Here is a 21,762-nt window from a genome sequence, read left to right as displayed (position 1 = left end):
TTACAGAGAAGTTGGAATCCATCTGGCATCTCTCTCCCAATGCGTATTGTCAAATAAAGAACATCTTTCACTGCATACTGTCTCTCACAAGCTTTGTATTAGCTGAATTCAGGTCAAGGCAGAACCCCCAGAGGGAAGCCCCCTAGAAAATTCCCCTATTTGGGGGGAGGGCACAGTCTCCCCATCCACAATACCCCTTAGAGAGCTGCCAGCCAATCCAATTGGGTGGCAGCTCAGCAGCATCACCCAGGAGGAGTGGCTATGACTGGAACTACAGGCAGTTCCACCATGCCAAGAAATGAGTCAAACCAGGAGGCGGGGCTGCTGCCTCCAGTACGCTCAAGTGATCTGCAAAGGAGGATGCCCAGCTAATGTTGCCACATTTTCTGTGTGGGCCTCAGCAATGATGGTATGAGGGCCTTAAGTGGTTATTAATTGGGCTGGCTGTTCAATGGTTCCCCTGTTCCGACAGGTTAGGGGTGAGCTGGTAGCTTCCTCCCCCCTTGCCGGTAGCTTTGAAGGTCTCAAATCCAGCCGAAAGTCACAGAAAAGTGAATTGAGTGGGATACACAACAGCAGCCCCTCTCAGAATGTGCAGGTGTTGGGAGGAATAAGGGGTTACATATCATTGTACAGCTCAAAGAACAAATAACATTACAGCACAGGAACAAGCCCTTCGGCCCTCCAAGCCTGTACTGACCATGCTGCCCATATGAACTAAAACCATAGTTTTACCATATCCCTCTATTCCCATCCTATTCATGTATTTGTCCAGACGTCCCTTAAAAGTCACTATCGTATCTAAAGACTAAACTCAGAATCAAAATTCAGCAGATTTTGCAGAAATCTGAAATGAAAACAGGCAGCGCAACACAAGCCAGTAAGTGTGGAGAGAGTAACAGAGGTTTCAGATCTGTGACCTATCATCAGAACTGATCTGCTGATAAGTCACAGGCCTGAGAATGTGAACTCTGTCACAGCTGCCAGAGCGGCTGAGTATTTCCAGCACTTTGTGTTCTCTGTGTGAAGGTGAGGAAAGTACTGGGGCTTAACTTCAATGTTGTTGGGGTTTCCTGCTTAAAGCAAGAGGACTGAGATTAATGCAATTCAATGAGTTACAGTGTGGCCTGTTTTGGTATAGCTCGCTCCTAAAGGTACACTTCATTTATTCCAGTGGGTTGGCAGCTTTCGTCTCCATATTAGTGAATGCTGTGAACGCTGCTCCTCACCTGGTCTCTCAGTGCCTCTGCTATAACCTGGGCTCCGCTCAGTTCCTCTAACTCCAGCCCATCACCTCCCTGTTGCGCTGCCATTTCCACCCCAGCTGCTGGGGACAAGTAGAGGAAGCAAAGAGTCTGGTAGCTCCCAAAGACACTGCAGTGCCGTGACTGACAGGCTACAGGACCAACCCCGGCAAAGGAGGAAGCGAGAGCCCGGGCGGAGCTGCAAGGATAGACATCCTGTTGGACGTGTTGTTTTGTTTGAGTAATCTTTGAACAATAATATGAAAAAAAAATTGAACGTTTGGAAAATCTCCCAGATTTGATGGATTAGGATTTGCTTCCAAAATTGCAGATCAACACAACACCCATGGGAGTTCAATGTTTCGCCTCCACCTCGGCAGTAAAATGCTTTGGGTTGTTGCTTCCTGCATCGCTGCCTCAGTTGCTGCTGAGTCTCACTGCACTGGCGCAACTTGCTGTCTGAAGCAAACAGTCCAAATAATAATATACAATCCTAGCTGCTGGAAGAATCCTCTCGTTTGGTCTCAGAGGGGCTGCCTGCCTCAGTCACTGCCCCCCTGACTTGTTAAGGGATTCCTTCAAGTTCACCTTTCCCTGCAGAGGGCAACGGGAGTGAAGGGAAAATAAAAGAGAAAGCAGAACATGGGGGGACAGAGAGAGAAAGAAAGCGTGTAGATGAGGGGGAAGAGCCTGCAAAGCGGAAAATGGGAAGAAAAACTCATCTGGAATAGGACGAATTAAAAGATAACTTATTTATATAGCACCTTTAACACAATTACAAAACCTCCCAAGGCAATTCAAAGGAGCATTTATAAAACAAAATATAACACCGGAGCACATAAGGAGCTGAATTACCAGAAGCTTGGCCAGAGATTCAAGTGTCTTAAACGAGAGAAATGTCACCATCGAGGTTTAGGGAGGGAATTCCAGAGCTTGGGGACAAGACAACTGAAAGCACAGTCACCAGTGGTGGAGCGATTAAGATCAGGGATGTTCAAGAGGCCAGAGAAGCATGGATATCTTGGAGTGTTCAGGAGCTCGAGGTGTTAGGGAGGGATGAAGCCAAGGAAGGATCTATTAACAAGGATAAGAATTTTAAAATTTGATTTGATTTATTATTGTCACGTATTAATATAAAGTGAAAAGTATTGTTTCTTGTGCACTATACAGACAAAGCATAGGGAAGGAAAGGAGAGAGTGCAGAATGTAGTGCTACAGTCATAGCTAGGGTGTAGAGAAAGATCAACTTAATATGAGGTAGGTCCATTCAAACGTCTGATGGCAGCAGAGAAGAAGCTGTTCTTGAGTCAGTGGGTAGGTGACCTCAGATTTTTGTATCTTTTTCCCAAAATCAAAATCAAGAAATTAGGTGGATTGGCCAAGCTAAAATTGCCCCTTAGTGTCAGGGAGATTAGCAGGGTAAATATATGGGGTTACGGGATAGGGTCTGGGTGGGATTGTTGTCGGTGCAGGCTTGATGGGCCAAATGGCCTCTTTCTGCACTGTGGGGATTCTATGATTCTAAGAAATTTCTTGATCGGGAGTTAATGTAGGTTGGTGAGCACTGGGCTGATACCTTAACTTGCACCAAGTCAAGTTCAGCTATGGGCAGCAACGTAAAGCTCAGGTTTACAGAGCTTACATATGGGAGTTCAGGAAGGAATGTGTAGTAATAGTCAAGCTTAAAGGTAACAAAGGCATGGATGTGGGTTTCAGTAACGGATGAACTGAGGTGGAAAAAAAGTCAGATGGTGTTCTGGAAGTGGAAAGTACGTGGTTGGAAGCTCCTCTCGGATCAAATATAACACCAATATTGTGAACAGTTTGTTTAAGACTCGGACAGCTACCAGGAAGAGGAATGGAATAGGTAGCTAGGGGAAATAGTTTGGAGCAAGGACCAAAAATAATGGCTTCAGTTTTCCAATGTTTAATTGGAGGAAAGCTTTGCTCATCTAGTAGTGTATGTCAGTCAAACAGTCTGAGAATTTAGCAATAGGAGACAAGAGCAGTGGTGGTGAGGTACTTTACCTAAGCTACATTTTGTCTTTCTACTGCATAAAATTATTTTCACATGGACAGATGTGGTAAGGTAAACTAAGCTTCTGAAAAGGAGGAAGAAGAAAGAACGGAACAGAATAGAGCAGGGAGATTTGAGAGAGGGATCCAATTATTCTAACAAACTGCACCAGAAAAGTACAAATAATATAATACAGTCATTTAGTAGGAGATTGATAGATTATAAAATACACATGTTTGTATAAAATAAAACCACCTGAAAATGTATTTTATCTGGAAATGTAATGAAAATGATTGAGGAATTCTGAATTCACCTGCTGAAGTGACCGGAACACAAACAAGCAATGTTCAAACAATATATAACAAACTCCAATATCTAAAGGGTACATATATTTATTTATTATGACGATTTAAAAACTGAAGGAGTTTACTTTAATCGATTAACCTCTTTTATTAAATATTGGCTGCAAAAGTAACTCCAACAATTCCATCAGAGTGCAACATTTAGTAAACAAACAACAAATGTTCACAAATACACCAATTAATTTGTTCTCAACCTCTGTAGAAACTCTGCTTGAATCTAACAGGATTATATTTGTTCAGCCTGAAAATCCATTCATATGTATTGAATGCACAATCCAATATATTCATTAACTACCATTTAAACACTGAAGATGTCTTTAGTGTCCAAATTGTTGTTGGATTTATCAGCGTATGAACCAATTTTGCTTCCGTATGTCCCTTGAAGCTTTTCTTTCCTGCTGAGTCCCAGATTCATCCCTCTGCCAGTGAAATAGGACTGAAGGATTCGGAAAAACTGTTCCGGAGAAGAAAGAAAACAATATCTTTAACCAGGCAAATAATTAAATACTTCTCAATCTGTTCAAAGATTTAGTTTTGGGGAATTAGAATGCCATCGTTTCCTGGTGAGAATTATAGGGAATATGTCAAACAAATAATCCAAAGATGATGCTTTCAGTTGAAAGTGTGATTAGTTAATAGTTATAAGTATCATTCTTCTATAATTGTGGATATCATTGCCTTTTCCAAGCTGAGGTAATGATAGGGTGATGGGTGGGTGGACAGGGCATGTCATTCTTTTGTTAAAGAGATGGATTTATTTTCTCTTTAGACAGATTTGCTCAGTGCTTGATATTTTTTATGATTTGAAACCTGAAAATGTCATACCCAATTTAGTAAGAAACAGTCTTTGCCAGTCATGCCTTAGCATTAGCTCTCTCACCTCTAGGTCAGACGGTCGTTGGTTCAAGTTCCACTCCAGAGACTTTGGCCCATAATCTGACTCTGCCACACTAGTGCACTAGAATGCATTGTACTGAGGCAGTGGTGTATTGTTATAGTGCTGTCTTTCAGATAGGACGTTAAATCGAGGCACCCTCTACCCTGTTTGTTAGATGTAAATGATTCCTTGGAATGATTCAAAGATATTCTGATGTTGTGAATGATGTTATATGAATGCAAGTTTGTTCTTTCTTCCAACACAGCAGTGGCGGCACAGTGGTTAGCACTGCTGCCTCACAGTGCCAAAGGAGTCGATTCCTGGCTTGGGTCACTGTCTGTGTGGAATCTGCATTTTCTCCCTGTGTCTGCGTGGGTTTCCTCCGGGTGCTCCGGTTTCCTCCCACAGTCCAAAAGACGTGCTGGTTAGGTGCACTGACCATGCTACATTCTCCTCAGTGTACCCAAACAAGCGCTGAGTAAGGCAGTTAGGGGATTTTCACAGTAACTTCATTGCAGTGTCAATGTAAGCCTACTTGTGGCACTAAATAAATGAACTTAAAAAAAACTTTTTAACTTATTGTCAGATTGTGGTACTATAACGATGAAATTGACTGATATCTATAGCCTGACAGAGCTATCTAGATACCCAAACAGAATCCAAATTCCTCTTGTGTTGGTTCCGTTATTTAAGTTTAGCCTTGCACATCTTTATTTGACCCAGGCAGTTTGTTGTCTTATAGCTCATCTAATGTTCCTTGGATAATGGGTACACCAAAGTAGTTTGAAATCAGATACCTGCAGTTAATGTGGTGAATTGATTTTAGTCTTTCTGGGTGAAAAAATGTTTTATATTTATTATATTCAAGCTTATTAAATATTTAATCATCCAAGCTTATTGAATATTTATTATATTCAAGTTTAAGTGCCCCACATACACTGGTGAAAATTGAATATAAGTTCTTTTACAGTCAGCAGGAGCAACTCCAATCAGGTCTGAGGATCACATTTATTCAGTAGAAGTCATGGACTAACTCATCTCTTGTTTCTGGCACACCAATAAAAATGTGATGTACACATACCAGTTAATCGAAATAATGTTTTTAACTATATTACTGCGGATTGTAAGGATTATAAAGAGAGGCTCGTTAGGTTGGGACTTTTTTCCTGGAGTGTAGGAGGGTGAGGGGGTGACCTTATAGAGGTTTATACAATCATGAGGGGCATAGATTTTCCCCGGGGTAAGGGAGTCCAAAACTAAAGGGCATAGATTTAAGGTGAGAGGGGAAAGATTTAAAAGGGACCTGAGGGGGTAACTTCTTCGCACAGAAGGTGGTGTGTATATGGAATGAGCTGCCAGAGGAGGTGGTAGAGGCGGGTACAATTACAACATGTAAAATACATTTGGACAGGTACATGGATGGGAAAGATTTAGAGGGATATGGGCCAAACTCAGGCAAATTGGACTAGTTCAGTTTAGGAAACCTGGTCAGCATGGATGAGTTGGGCTGAAGGGCCTGTTTCCGTGCTGTATATCTCTATGACTCTACCTTTAAACACAGAAATAACAGTGGAATTCTCAGCACTAACCGTTTTGGAGTAAATGGTGTTTCACTGATAGGCGCAGCATTGAAACACATGAAGGGAATGAAGTTGGGGTATTGACCCATTAAATACCCAATTAGCACACCGGAAAAAGTTAGGGTTTGTCCATTTCTGTAAAGGTGAATTTTTCATGGTGTGATAAGTCTTAATTACTGTTAAACAATTACTGATGCTGAAATTTGCTTTCAGAAGTATGGAGTCTCAGTCCTGCAGATTTCAATGATACAGGATTTTTAAAAATGTTTTTTTTTAAATGTTTTTTATCTTCCTTAATCTCATCTTTCTTTCTCTTTCTATTTTGCTTTCTTCATGATTTTACATTGAATGAAACAGTTAAATTTATTTGGGTTAGATTCTGCGTGTCCAAGCTAAAATGGCTCAAATGATCATAAATTGCAACTCACAAGAGCACAAAATCCAGGCCAGTGATGTTTGCATGTATGTGTGAAAGGGAAGGAACAGTTTTCACGCTATAATGTGAGTTAGAAAGTGGTACAAAGTGGTTACAAAGTGGTATTTTTTTAAAACAGTGATGATTGCTGCTAGAGACAGTTAAAGAACGTAAGAAATAACAGCCAGGACAAGTTATTAGGCCTGAGCTTGCTTTGCCCATTCACCAAGTACAGGGCTGATCATCTAACTCAACTCCACATTCATAATCAGACTTGATAACTTAGAAAGAAAGATTTGTTTTTAAGCTACAGCCTTCTAGATTCAAATTTGAGTTCAGCAGGAAATTTTGACCAATCATAGATTTTATGGAGCTTTTGGAGACAAATTAAAGTACAGCATGCATGAATATAATCTCTTATGCATTTTACAGAGTACAAAAATCAAGTAGTCTTACTGATTAAGCCACATAGTGCAAGATACAAGTGTTAGTATTAATTGAATATTAATCTATTTAATATTAATTGAAATTCTCTTTAGGTTTTCATCCTATTACAGAAATAATTATCTGATATAAATATCAGTACAAAGCCTAGTAAATAACTAATTAAGAGGGGTCCAGACAGGATAGACAGGAAATACTTGTTTCCCCTAGCTGATGGGTTAATTACCAGGGGACATAGATTTAAGGTGGTTGGTAGGATTAGAGGGGACATGAGGAATTACCTTTTCACCCAGAGGGTGGTGGTGCTGGAATTCACTGCCTAGGTTGGGTGGTTGAGGCTGAAACACTCATTTATTTAAAAGGTACCTGGATCTGCACCTGAAATGCTGTAACCTGTAAGCCTACGGACTAGGTGCTGGAAAATAGGAATAAAACATGTGGTTAGTTTCTTTTTCCTTTTCACCCTCTCACAAGAAAGTGATGACCATGATGAAGAGCCTCCCTCTTTATCCAAGAGGCTGTTTTGTAGCTCATCCATAGCTGCTTCATTGTTCGCTGACAGCAGGGTTGAAGCATTAGGAACATCATGGCACAGATACAATCCTACCCTCAAGATGGCCACGGGATTCAGTGAGGCTTCCCTGAAGGTTCTCATTCAGACTGTCTGGTCAAGAACAGAGGTCTTCTTTCCCTGGGCCAGGAGCTCAGAAAATGAAGCAAACCTGGATGGGGATCAAAAGGTGTGGGGGGGGGGGAGGATGGTGGTGGGTGGTGGTGGCCATAGAGTTGTCCCTCAAAGCTGGCTGCGGTACCACAAGTGGGTTAATAACCTCATGCAGTCTGCCAGGATGAGTGCATCATTCAATGATTATCCTACAGGTCTACATTTGCCTGGGAGGTGAATGTAAACTTGGCTGAAAGGACATGGCTACACAGTCATTGGCACAGTAGCATTGTATGCCAGAAGCTGGATAGTGTGAAGGTCTCCGTTCTGTGAAAGTTAGCGCCTGCACTGCTATTTTGGAGTAGTCACATGCTGCAGCCTCAGAGGGTGCACCATCACATCATTTCCCCTGCACCCTCTACCTGTGCTGATACTCTTATGTTGGCGGGTATCCATTCACATGAAGACCTGGTGAGCAGAACACAGACACGCTCGAGTAGCTCACAGAGGCTCTGACAGTCAACACTACAGGCAGTTGGAGGGCAACCAAGCCGATGCTCAGCCCCAAGCTGATGAAGTGCCTCTGGAGTGACTGTCTGGCAACTTGAGGTGTTGGAACACTACCAGAGCTTCCAGTGGTTACGTACACCCATGTGTGGATGATGACAGGTCTATTCAGGCCATGAGTGCAGCCATGTCTCAGGCATGTGCGCACTTAGCTTCCACCATCAAGAGGCTGCAGACCTCTTGGAGAGACTGATCCAGCAGACCAACCAGTGAATGCAGGTGCGCATCTCACAGCCACTTCCATGGGTTTTCTGTGGAGCAATGGCTGGGCAAAGAATGATGGGGGTGTGGGGGGGTTGGTGTTGTTGTCTGAGGCTCCTGAAGTCTTCACTAGTTCTTCAGACTCCACAGGTCTGAAGGAGGGAAACGTACACCCTGAAAGGGAAGAGGCGTGGCTACCTTTCACTTCTGGGCACTCCTGTCGGTGCTCCTACTGTGGACAGTGGATCCTTAGCTCCTCTGTCAGTGACATTGGTGTCTCATGTAACCACAATGGCAGAGTAAGCTTCTGCACATGTTCAGAAGTCCCTCAGCAGGCTAGGGCATGCCAAGGTCATTGAAAACCACAGGGTGCCAAGGTCTGCAGTGTGCCGCCATCTCTGCTGATAGTGCAGAGGCAGCACCTTATGGAGAGTTAAGAGGTGCACCATCTGCATTCGGAGTTCACTTTCTATTAATCCCTGCTGCTTTTCAACCCTCCTGTTCTCCAATAAATGTGAAAAGTTGCAAAGCAGCAGAATTCTTCCATTTCTTTCATTATGCTGAACTTATACAAGACACTAGTTAGACCTCAGCTGGAATATTGTGTACAGTTCTGGGCACCCACCCTATAGGAAGGACATGAATACATTGGAGAGAATGTGGAAGACCTTTTTCAGGAATGGTTCTCGGGATGAGAAACTTCAGTTACGAGGATAGATTAGAAAATTTGGGACCATTCTCCTTGGAGAGAAGAATGCTGAGTGGGGATTTGATAGAAATGTTCAAAATCATGAGGGGTCTGGACAGAGTAGATGAGCAGAAACTGTTCCTGCTCATAAAAAGATCGAGAGCAAGAGGGCGGAGATTTAATGAGATTTGCCAAAGAAGCAAACATAATGTGAGAAAAAACTTGCCCACACTCAGTGGTTCAGGTCTGGAATGCACTGCCTGGAAGTGTGGTTGAAGCAGATTCAATGGAAGCATTCAAGATGTGGAGTTGCTGGCGTTGGACTGGGGTAGGCACAGTAAGTAGTCTCACAACATCCGGTTAAAGTCCAACAGGTTTATTTGATAGCACAAGCTTTTGAAGCAACGTTCCTTCACCAGGCACTCACCTGATGAAGGAGCAGTGCTCTGAAAGCTCGTGCTACCAAATAAACCTGTTGGAATTTAACTTGGTGTTGTGAGACTTCTTACTGAGCATTCAAGAGGGTATTAGATGATTATTTGAATAGAAACAATGTGTGAGGGTTTGGGAAAAGGCATGGGAATGGTACTAAGTCATGATACTTGTTTGGAGAGCTGGTGTGGGCACAATTGGCCAAATGGCATCCTTTTGCGCTGTAACAATTCTGTGATTCTTGTAGGTGTCTGGGTCTTCAGGAGTGTCTTAGCTCCCTCAAAGGGAATGACCACATCGCAAGACATCAATTCATTCCCCATGTCACAGTTTAATGTTTTATTGGGCGTAGGTAAATAATAAGGACAATCAAAGGAATGGCAACAGGGCTGCAGCAGGTTGTGGCTTTATTGGATTGCATAGATCTGTTCATAAGAATCACTTGAAACACGCGGTATTGGTATATCATTCCTGTAGAATTTTTCATCATTCTGAACCCAGTCATCATCTTCCTCACTATCCCGGTGGCACTGTGGTTAGCACTGCTGACTCACAGCGCTAGGGACCCAGATTCGATCCCCGGCTTAAGTCACTGTCTGTGCGAAGTCTGCACGTTCTCCCCGTGTCTGCATGGGTTTCCTCCGAGTGCTCCTATTTCCTTCCACACTCCAAAAGATGTGCTGGTTAGGTGCATTGGCCATGCTAAATTCCCTCTCAGTGTATCTGAGAGGCGCCGGAGTGTGGCAACTAGAGGATTTTCACAGTAACTTCATTGCAGTGTTAATGTAAGTCTACTTGTGACATTAATAAATAAACTTTATCCACATCATCAAAGGAAGCATCAAGTTCCAGGATATCCTCATTATTCAAAGCATCTCCCCTCCATACTGCCGGGTAACAGAGCACAACAGATCACAATCCACAAAAGTCTGGCTATTGAAGAGTTCACAAGGAATGATCTAAGCATTTGAACAGCACCTTCAAAGCCCTATTCCCTCCTCTATGCTCACTTGGGTTGTCCCATGGCAAGTATTGTACCTCTCCTCTGCATCTGTTCCTGGGTTCCTCACAGGCATCAGTAGACATGTCTTCAGTTGGTAATCCAATATTGATCCATGAAGGCACACAAGGGGATGTGGAGTCTGAAAACATCTGGCACCTGGGAACTTTCTTAATATATAGCTATCATGGCTGCTTCCCGGGAACTACATGCACATCTAGCTGTACATTGAGTAAGTGGAAGCCCTTCCTGTTGATAACATCCTCTGGCTGTTCTGTGAGGATCTTGAGGGCCACACTCACACAATCAATTACACCCTGAACCTGGGGGAATCCAGTCATGGCCCCACATACAAAGTGTTATCAGCCTGAGTGTTACAATCAGTGGATAGTGAGAGCCTTTTTCCTCAGATGGTGATGGCTAACACGAGGGGACATAGCTTTAAATTGAGGATGAGAGATATAGGACAGATGTTAGAGGTAGGTTCTTTACTCAGAGAGTAGTAAGGGTGTGGAATGCCCTGCCTGCAGCAGTAGTGGACTCGTCAACATTAAGAGCATTCAAATGGTTATTGAATAAACATATGGATGATATTGGAATAGTGTAGATTAGAGGGGCTTTAGATTGGTTTCACTGGTCAGCGCAACATCGAGGGCCTGTACTGCGCTGTAATGTTCTATGTTCTAAACCATTCACAATAGTTATTGTCTGGTGCCAGTACTGACCACCTGCTAGTTGAAGGTGTAATAAGCCTGCCAAGGTTCTAAAGCCCCTTGATTCCCATGCACACTTTGTAAAATTGGTAAAATAAAAGTTAATTGCCTGTTAAACCAGCTTGATTCCCTTCCCAGCTGAACATAATTGAAAAGAATGTAGAATGTCACTTTTGAATATTCGAATTTGCAATTGTGCATATATCAAAAGTAATTTCTTCTTTGAGTGAAATTGTGGAAAATAAAATTGGGTCAAGAACACCAAAGATTTCTATCCTTAACTATATCATCTTTAGTAAATTTTCCTTTCTTATTTAGTCTTAATCTAATGAAAATTCTTCTGAGTAAAGTTACATTTTCATCCTGACACTTCAGGGCTGCATATTACTTACCAGGTCTCTGTTTTGTTGTTTATCTAAAGATTTCCATCCACCTTCAGTGATGATTGGCTCAGCAGTCACACATACCAGCAGGAAGATGGATGCAGAGATAATGAGGAGCTGAATATTTTTCATTCTGAAGCAAAAGAAATATTTTTTAAATACGTAGAATTTAAAAATCATAATTGATCAATTCTGGGACTGAAATGCAGTGAATGATTAATTTCATTCAATGTATGCAATTATTTAAATAAATAACAACACCTTTTTGACTTTAATATTCCCCAACATGAATGGGATGACATTCATACTTTTACAGATTTATGTCTACCAGTTATAATTGCACTGATAAAATAGAGGAAGGAAATTGAAACAAAATTAATGTTCGTCATATGCAAAGCAGAATACAAATAAACACATACATATATTTATATAATCCACCTATTTATAATATTGCACTAACTGTATGCAATATTCTAAATAGGTGGATTATCACAAATTCAGGAAAGGGAACAATTGTAATAAATATTTCACAAGGGCCAAGTACAATTGGTCTACATTTTATATTGGCAGAATGAGATAGTGCTGATTTTTTTGCACAGAGGAACGTGAAGGTGGGTAATAGTCATTGAAATAAATAAGGAAGGAATATGAAAAGAAAGACAGTTGCAGTAAAATGATCGCTGTTCGTTACCTGTCTCGGCGACTGAAAGTTACGTATTAGCCAAAGCCCTGCTGCTGTCTCCCCTGATCCTCAATGTGGAGAATTGCTCCAATTTATACACTCTCTCCAGCCCACTCACTGATATATCAATGACTCATTAATCACAGACAAAATGTCATTTACGGATGCCCAGACCAGACAGCAACATAAGACTTTGAAAAGCTCAGAATCTATTCTTTGTCTTTGTAAACAATTCTTAAAACAGGTGTTCCTAATGAATTTATGGAAAATTGACATAATTAACTGAAAGTATAAATGCACGTTAATGAATACTGTCATTATAATTTACAACTGTATTAAGATTTTTAAAAATCAATTAACTAGCCAGTATTATGACTTCAATTGTGGAACCATTTCTTCTGAACATGTAGTTATATTGACAGTTTTGAATATTCTATGTCGTTCTGATTAAAATAACACATATGCCTTATATTTTACGCATTTCTATTCTGATTTTCTTTGAAGCAACAACTCCAGTTTAAAAGTTTATTTATTAGTGTCTCAGGTAGGCTTACATTAACACTGCAATGTTACCGTGAAAATCCCCTTGTCGCCACACTCCGGTGCCTGTTCGGGTACACAGAGGGAGAATTTAGCACGGCCAATGCATCTAACCAGCATGTCTTTTGGGCTGTGGGAGGAAACTGGAGCACCCAGAGGAAACCCACGCAGACATGGGGAGAACATGCAGACTCCACACAGACAGTGACCCAAGCCAGGAATCGAACCCGGGTCCCTGGCACTATGACACAGCAGCGCTAACCACCATGCTGCCTATAATTCAGATAGACTGGAAGCAAAAGCATAGTTATCACTTCAAACAGTAAGTCAGAATCTGAAGAAGATACTTTTTGATGTGCCACCAGGGGCAGCATGGTGGCACAGTGGTTAGCATTGCTGCCTCGCAGCTCCAAGGACCTGGGTTCAATTCCGGCCTCGGGGGACAGTGTGGAGTTTGCACGTTCTCCCTGTATCTGCATGGGTTTCCCCCCACACTCCAAAGATGTGCATTTTAGGTTGACTGGCCATGCTAAATTGCCCTTAGTGTCAGGGGGATTAGTGGGATAAATATGTGGAGTAATGGGAAAAGGCCTGGGTGGGATTATTGTCGGTGCAGACTTGTTGAGCTGAATGGCCTCCTCCTGCACTGTAGGGATTCTATGATTCTAGGCCAATAGGTGATTGGGATTACTTTTCTATCGAAGCAACAAATCAGTTGACTTTTTATTATGGGAGTTTTACAGTTCTTCTAGTTTTTTTCAGCTGTGCTGTCCGATGGCAGAATATTGCAATTGAACCAGGATTGTTGAGAAGCATGGTGAACATCCTGATAGGGTGGAAGCTTTGTTGGGTGTGCTAATCAAACTGAACTGGCATTATTTTGTTTCAAAACTTAAAGTTTATTTGTTCATGTCACAAGTCAGCTTACATTAACGCCGCAAAGAATTAAGTTACTGTGAAAATCCCCTTATATCTGCAGGCCAACGCTGTGTCTTCCATACATGCATTCACTAATCATCCCAACTAAGCAAATCCTCAGTGAATTTATCTTCCAACTCTTCCTCTGGATTGAATTGCTATTGATCTGAACTCTGGATCATTTTCTGTTGCATGGAACAGTTTTCTGGACGGTTTGTTCCCCGGAATTCATTTCACAGGCGTATAAATTGAATTTTGGTAAAGGAGGATAATCAGCCCATTATATTCATTGCATCTCCTCGGATGCAGCCCTCACTTGCCAATTTTCTGGCCTCAATAATTCTTTTTGGCATCCATTCCAATTATTAATCATCTTCCGTGATTTTATATATTAAATAGTTGTTTTTCATACAGGTAAATGATGTTCCTAGCTCCAATTCATGCTTTAGACAGGACAGAAAGCAAAGCTGATTTTGAGCTAACTAAAATAGCTGAAGGTTCCATGTGTTAAATCATTCCAGAGAGAAGATAGATATGTTGGTTCAAATAAAAGAAAAATACTGTGGATGCTGGAAATTCGAAAGAAAAACCGAAACTGTCAGGTAAACTCAGCGGGTCTGGCAGCATCTGTGGAGAGACTCAGAGTTAACGTTTGGGATCTAAATGACCCTTCCACAGAAATGATTTATGATTTGTTTTTTGGAGATTTAGTCCATCATCTTAAGTTGAGACTAAATTCAAGTTGGCATTTTATTTTACAATAAATAAACAATTGTTCTGTTTCATGTGGAGAACCAGCTGCTCTGCTGCCTCTCCATGCTGTTTTGTTTGGGGAGGGGGGAGGGGGCGCGGTGCAGAGAAAATAGGCTACCAGAAGCCACTCTATGATGCATTGCAGCGAGGTCATTGCAGACAATGGACTGACTTCAAACAGGTTCATCGATTAACATTTCTGGATATTTGTGCTGATAGTGGAGAATGGGTTTGGAGATGGAATAGTTAAAATAGAAAGAGAAAATGCTGGAAATACTCAGTGGAGTACATGAAAGAGAGAATCTGGTGAAATGGAGCGATGACAATTTTTCTCTCAATGTCAGTAAAATGAAGGAGATAGTCATTGACTTCAGGAAATGTAATGGAAGACATGCCCCTGTCCATATAAAGTTTATTTATTCGTCACAAGTAGTCACAGTGCTAACCACAGTGCCAATGTGCCACTCCTTGCACATAATCTCTTCGAATCTAATTTTCCCTAGTCTGAAGAAAGGTTATATCTCAGCTAAAATCATGAAAGTTCATGTCCTTTGCAATTTCTGTACATAAGTGAGGCCATTGGATATCACTTCCAATAAAAACAAGCTAACTTGTGAAATGTAAGCTCAAAGAATGCTATGAGGGAATGTGTATATATATGCTTATGAGTTGGCAGGGGTGTGAGGAGTTGGTCAGCTGACTTGAAGCTTTAATGCTGTCTTGCACAACTGGCGGTGAACCATGAACTCATTATCTTGATTTAAATGGATCTGATTTAATCCTTTTTTTTTCTAAAGTTGACTAGCTGTTACTTAAAATAATCATGTAAAAAAATCCAACAGTATCTGTTACTGTTCTCATGATTTGCAGTTAGGCCTTATGATAATAAGTTTAAAGTTTAAGCTTACTTATTAGTGTCACAAGTAGAGTTACATTAACACTGCAATGAAGTTACTGTGAAAATCCCTTGATAACGTGTGTGTCTTATTCTCACTGTCTCACTCATTTACTTTAGTTAACAGGCATATTGAAAAAGTCCTGATGCAACTTGTGCAAACAGAAATAGAGATTGGGTTAAATTCACCAACTTCCACATTTCAGCGTGTCTAGATTCACTGCTGTGGTAAGTGTAAGAAAAAGTGTAATAAAGTCCATGTTTAATCAACGCCAACAGTTGCTGCACATGGTGTCCAGAGAGTCCGGCTGACTCACTGTTTACTGGAGTCTCATTCTGCAGTGAATAAGGGGTGATTTTGGGGGAGTTAGATCACTTCTGACCACACCGCTCTTGCAGAATACACATTTGATGTTAACTGTTGAGCAATGTTTCAAGTATAAATATTCAGGCTAATCTCTGGAAATCAGTGCTGCACTGAAACAGCAAAGTTTCAGGCATGGAGGCATTTTGTTTGAGGTGGCTGTTGTTGGTCTGGCAATGCTTTATAATCCCAGTATGGGGGCTGGATTCTTACACCGCGGCTGTCTATGAACACCCGGCAGTGCTGCAACTGAACTCAATGACCCCTTCCACACGTGAGGAGGCGCTGAAACACATGCAGAAAAACCTGGACATCTACCAAGAGCAAGTACATGAAGCCAGCAAACAGGTAAAGCACATTGTTCAAGTTTGATCTATTTGCCTGTTCAGCACAAATCATTTGTGACTGCATTGTAAGCTATGATGCGATGCCGGCATTGGACTGTGGTGGGCACAGTAAGAAGTCTCACAACACCAGGTTAAAGCCCAACAGGTTTATTTGGTAGCACGAGCTTTCTGAGCGCTGCTCCTTCATTAGGTGAGTGGAGGTGAATGAGTCCACTCAGCTGAGTGGACTGATGAATGAGCAGCACTCCATAAGCTCGTGATACCAAATAAACCTATTGGACTTTAACCTGGTGTTGTGAGACTTCTTACTGTGCGTTATAAGCAGGAAAATAAAAGCGGAAAGTGGACCTGCCTTTAACCCAGCATCAAAATTGGGAGAACATGATTCCAAACTGATTTCCCGATCATTTTTGCAAACTCTCTAAATTTCCTGCCACATTTCCCCCCGCTGGTGAGAGTGGAAAATTCCACCCTTAATCTGGCACAGTCTGGTGATGTTAGTTCTAATAGTTGTTAGTCTGGTGTGTGCCTGGGCTTTGCAAGCTCAATGCATCAGCAGTATCCTGCCAATTAGCACTGCGGCGTAAACTGATTAATACAGCCGTACCATTGGCATTTTGGGACTTTGTTTATAATTGTCATCACGCTAATGCATCAAATGATTCTTTTTGTTATCTGCACTACAGGGAGTTAAAATAATTGTATTTCCAGAGAATGGTATCCATGGCTTTCAAAACCACAGAAATGTTCTTTATCTATATTTGGAGCCTATTCCAGATCCCAATGTTGTTGAATGGAATCCCTGTCTGCATCCAACAGAATATAATGATATAGAGGTAAGAGCTATACAAAGTTAGCACTTAATTTAAGTATCTTGTTACATCTTAAGAATTCTCGTAGCTTTTCTGAACTCTTCATTACCAGCATTTGGGCAACATTGATGCCAATTAACCCAGAGTCCTTTGCAAAGGTTCATCATCTCCTGATTGGAATACTTGAATTGGTATCACTTTGTGAATGCCTTTAAATTTTACACCGGTAGAACTATGTTTGTGCATAAACCATTAATATTCAGATTTTTTAAATGGTTTTGATTTTGGTGGGGCAGTATTGCTAAAATATGCTCTTGATCTGGAGGCTTGCCTGCCTGGAGTGAGTTGTGTTCCCTCTTTAGTATTACAAATGGGTTAACAGATGGCACGTGATATTTATAAGGTAGATGATAATGTACCACGCTCACTAGTCAGCCATGTGCTAGATTCTTGAGAAAGAGATTAGTATCATGCCTAGGATCTACGTGTCTACTCTGTAAACTGTTTAGATTTAGTACTAATAAACAAGTGTTACACATATACCAGATTATGGCATAAGAAAGGCCATTCAGCAAAATTGATGAATGGTTAACTGCTAAAACACTAACCTTCCTCTCTCATTCATATGTGGACTGAGTACGGTACTCCTCATCATCTTTCTCTCTTTTTTCTCAGGGATCCACCATAATTTACTAGAGAGTTGCCGAAACATATAGGGAATGATTCACTCTTTTGCGTCTAGAAAACCAGCTGCTTTAAACACCCTTTACTGAGGGATGAGAGTTTTTTTTCACAGAAGAGCATGAAATGGATCCTTGTTAATTCTGTTGAAGTAAAATTTACATTGATTACAAAATGTGTTTGTATTTCCCTTTCTGTTTCATTGTAGGTCCTTTATCAACTGAGCTGCATGGCAAGAAACGGCAGCATGTACTTGATAGCAAACATAGGGGAAAGACAAGCCTGTGAGCTCAGTGACCCTCAGTGTCCACCAGATGGAAGATTTCAGTTTAACACAAATGTGGTTTTTGATTCTGAAGGCAATCTCATCGCCAAATACCAGAAATGGAACCTTTTCATACTAGAACCTGCTTATGACAAACCTAAGACATTGCAGCATGTGATCTTTAATACACCTTTTGCTGGAAAATTTGGTATATTTACTTGCTTTGATATATTGTTCTATGAGCCAGCAGTAAGTTTAATTGAGCGTTATGGTGTAAAACAAATTATATTTCCCACAGCCTGGATGAACCTGTTGCCACTGTTATCTTCAGTAGAGTTTCATCAAGCATTCGCCAGTGCATTGGGTATCAATCTTCTTGCAGCTAATCAGCATCATCCTGAATACAATATGACAGGAAGTGGCATCTACACTCCTTTCGATTTCCCCTATTACTACAACATGAAGAGCAGTGAAGGGAAACTTCTGGTGGCCAAGGTCCCTATAATTACATCCATCAGAAATCACAGCCTAGAACAGTCAGAGTCTCAGATGGCGTCAGCTTTTCTTCAGGAGCAGAAGGGTGAAGTAAAGCAGGGACAAACCGACCTGTTGAAAAATTCAGTGTCCCACATGGATGGTGCTGAAGATATCTTTCATGCTTTGATGATGTTTGACAATTATACATTTATTCCTTTGACAGGCGTGCAAGGTAACCTGCAAGTCTGTTCCAACAACCTCTGTTGCCATGTGGCCTACAAATATGCTAACACACCCAATAATTTGTATGCTTTAGGAGCCTATGATGGCCGTCATACACTAGATGGCATTTACTATCTGCAAGTGTGTGCCTTGGTGAAATGTGCAGGCTCTGGATATGACACCTGTGGACAAAGTGTTACAGATGCCTCCGACATTATAGACTTTAAGTTGTGGGGGAATTTCAGCACACGCTATATTTATCCAGAAATTCTGGCTAGTGAGATGAAAATTTATCGTGCAGATAGCAAAGGGTGGAATAACAATGATTTTTATATGACTAAGAAGGAGATGTCAGCAGGTCTTGTGACTGCAGCACTCTATGGAAGGTGGTACGAGAAGGATTAGCTTAAAGCAATGTAGATCGTTCCTGAGTGTGATATGAATTGAGTAGAATAGAATCTTTGCAAATAATATTCGTATATTTTACAATTATAATGTCCTCAAATTCTTGATTGGATCCTGAGTTTCAGCCAGTTCAGGAAAATCGTGGTTATAAATAACACACTGACAATTTTTTCCCCCCAAAAGCTCCACTTGAAGATTTGAGACAAATGCCTTTTGCCGCATTAATCATCTGAATTGTGACTGGGCCTATTTCAGGTGGCAGCACATGGAACCTGTTTCTAACAATAGGTGCAATAGTTTGTGTGAAGATATTTAGGCTTTGTTGGCTTCTGCATTAACCATTGTCCATGTGGAGGATTCCCAGTTCTTTCAGGCCAAATAGTTTCCATAGTGACCAGAAGTTTTGCTCTATGAGTGCCACCTTGATTCCAGAATTGTGTTTGTGCAGCAGACATAGAGATTCAACAAAATGCATGTGAAATGCAATCGGTGTCATTTGACAGTGGTGCTGTGGCACAGTGGTTAGTACTGCTGCCTCATAGCACCAGGGATCCAGGTTCAATTCCAGCCTCGAGTCACTGTCTGTCTGGAGTTTGTTCGTTCTTCCCTGTGTCTGCGTGCGTTTCCTCCGCTTTCCTCCCACATGCCAAAGGTGTGCGGGTTAGGTTGATTGGCCATGCTAAATTGTTTCCTAGTGTCGGGGACTAGCAATGTGAATACATGCGGTTATGGGGATAGGGTCTGGGTGGGATTATGGTCAGTGCAGGCTCGATGGGCTGAATGGTTTCCTTCTGTACTGTAGGGATTCTATGATTCTATGACAGAACCAAAAGGATGCCTCATTTTCCCTTTTAAACAGGTGACAATGATCTCCCGGACTACATAAATACTGAAGCTACAGCAAGAAATTAACAGCTTCTAAGAATTTAAGAACTAATTTCTAGAAACTATAGATGGAATTTTATGGCCACATTAGTCCCAAAACTGGAAAATCCCACCCGAGGTCAACGCACCTTTCCATGCTCCGTCCCTCGCCCGCTCCGATTCCCATGGCGGGCGGGATGGTAAACTTCCAGCATAAAGGTCACAGTCTGTTGACAACTTTAACGAAAGACTCCAGAGAATAGCCTAACCTGTATAGGGCGATTTGTTATCTTCCAAGAACAATACTTGGAAAAGATCAATTTGGATATTATCTCTAAACTAACTACAAACACTTGTCTCTGATGTTAAAAAAACATGTAAAATCATGGAATTGTGCATTATCACTGAGATTTGAACTGATAAAATAAAGTGATATGATTTGCTATTTCACACATTTATTTGATGTTCTGGGATAACCAAATCTCCTTTAAAAGAATTGAAAAAAGATGAAAAATGGTATTGATTGTTCTTGAAAATAGCAATAAATAATGGCCCAGATCTTCCATGGAAGACCTTCCATTGGATTCCCTCTGCTCAGATGTTTCCATGCCCTGACATTGCTGTGCATTTCCTGCTCAGTTTTAAGAGCCTAGGTTCTTCAGAAGTGCAGAGCACAACATTCATTGAAGAGCATGGCTGTAGTGTTTCAAGAAGGACTGGGCAATGCCCGCTTCTTACGTCATTGGCTGCTGTAAGTTAACTTTAAAGAGTCTGTGTGAATGTCTGAGAATGGGTGATTGGTTGAATGGGTGAGTGAGTGGATGAATGAGCGAATGGGCAGAGGAAGGGGGAAGAGGGTGGTGGATTGTCAGGGGTGTGGGGTAGAGGGTTTAAAATGTAATATAACAACAGGGACAAACAGAAATCAGACTGGCTCAGCCTTTAGCTCCCCCTGTGGAGTTATGTGTAGGCCAGATCAGCTAAGGACGGCAGATTTCCTTCCCCAAAGGACATTAGTGAACCATATGGGTTTTTCCGACAATCGACAATGGTGGCACGGTCATCAGTAGATGTGTAATTCCAGATATTTGTTGAAAAATTCAAATTCCACCACGCACCGCGGCTGGATTTGAACCTGGGTCCCCGGAACACTAGCTGAGTTTCTGGATTATAGTCTAGCGATAATATCACTAGGCCATTAGCACCCCACTTCATCTCTCAGAAGCGCTATTCCTCCAATCTCAACAGAGAAGGACAACCACGGAGTAGTGTTCAGGCCATTCCATGCCACACACTATCCTGAAGCAAGTGTGCATGTCAAGGATTTCAGCCTCCCCAAAATCATTGCCACAAATTATGAGGCTACGCCATGCTGGCATGCACACTCGATAAGTGGGGCCACCTAGTCTACACACTGAAACTCCATCACTCGTATTCAGTCCAAAACTCACCACGTTCTCACAATCATGTATTCAGCATGACACTAACACACATACCGACCTATGTACTTCATATAATCTCAGCCAGCAGTCAAGGGGGCTGAGGTGTGTCAGCACCCAGGTTGGCAACTATAACTTACATTATGTGGAGATGGTGGCATAGGCATAATGTCACAGACCTAGTAATCCAGAGGCTCATGCTAATGACCTGGGGACATGGGTTCAAATCCCACAGTGGCAGCTGGTGGAATTTAAATTCAATATAAAGGTAGTCTCTGTAATGGTGACCATGTAAATATCAATTGTTGTTAAAACCCATCTGGTTCACTAATGGCCCTTGGGAAGGAAATCATCCATCCTTATCTGGTCTAGCCTACATGTGACTCCAGACCCACAGCAATGTGCTTGACTTGTAACTGTTCTCTGAATTGGCCTAGCAAGCCACTCATTTTAAGGGTAATTAGGGATGGGCAATAAATGCTGGCCTTTCTGGCAACACCTACATCCCCTA

General features: G+C 41.6%; 2 protein-coding genes across 2 annotated transcripts in view; one reads left to right on the top strand and one right to left on the bottom strand.

The window, feature by feature from the left end:
* hacl1 (2-hydroxyacyl-CoA lyase 1) overlaps positions 1–1,879 on the bottom strand; it is an 89,971-nt gene extending 88,092 nt beyond the window's left edge. Inside the window, exon 1 of the mRNA XM_078236105.1 lies at positions 1,230–1,879. Within this exon, the coding sequence (XP_078092231.1) occupies positions 1,230–1,313 (84 nt within the window). The 5' untranslated portion in view covers positions 1,314–1,879. The remainder of the gene's footprint in view (positions 1–1,229) is intronic.
* A 13,940-nt stretch (positions 1,880–15,819) lies between these two features.
* Positions 15,820–20,253, top strand: LOC144508276 (biotinidase-like). Its single transcript, XM_078236096.1, has 3 exons — positions 15,820–16,087; positions 16,773–16,922; positions 17,788–20,253. The coding sequence occupies exons 1-3, from the start codon at positions 15,875–15,877 to the stop codon at positions 18,946–18,948; spliced, it is 1,524 nt and encodes a 507-aa protein (XP_078092222.1). The 5' UTR covers positions 15,820–15,874; the 3' UTR covers positions 18,949–20,253.
* Positions 20,254–21,762: the final 1,509 nt, after the last annotated feature.

The sequence above is a fragment of the Mustelus asterias genome, chromosome 2 (assembly GCF_964213995.1).
Source record: "Mustelus asterias chromosome 2, sMusAst1.hap1.1, whole genome shotgun sequence".
In the NCBI taxonomy this organism is placed as follows: Eukaryota; Metazoa; Chordata; class Chondrichthyes; order Carcharhiniformes; family Triakidae; genus Mustelus; species Mustelus asterias.
The sequence above is the reverse complement of the archived record's forward strand: the minus strand, read 5'-3'. Positions and strand labels throughout refer to the sequence as shown.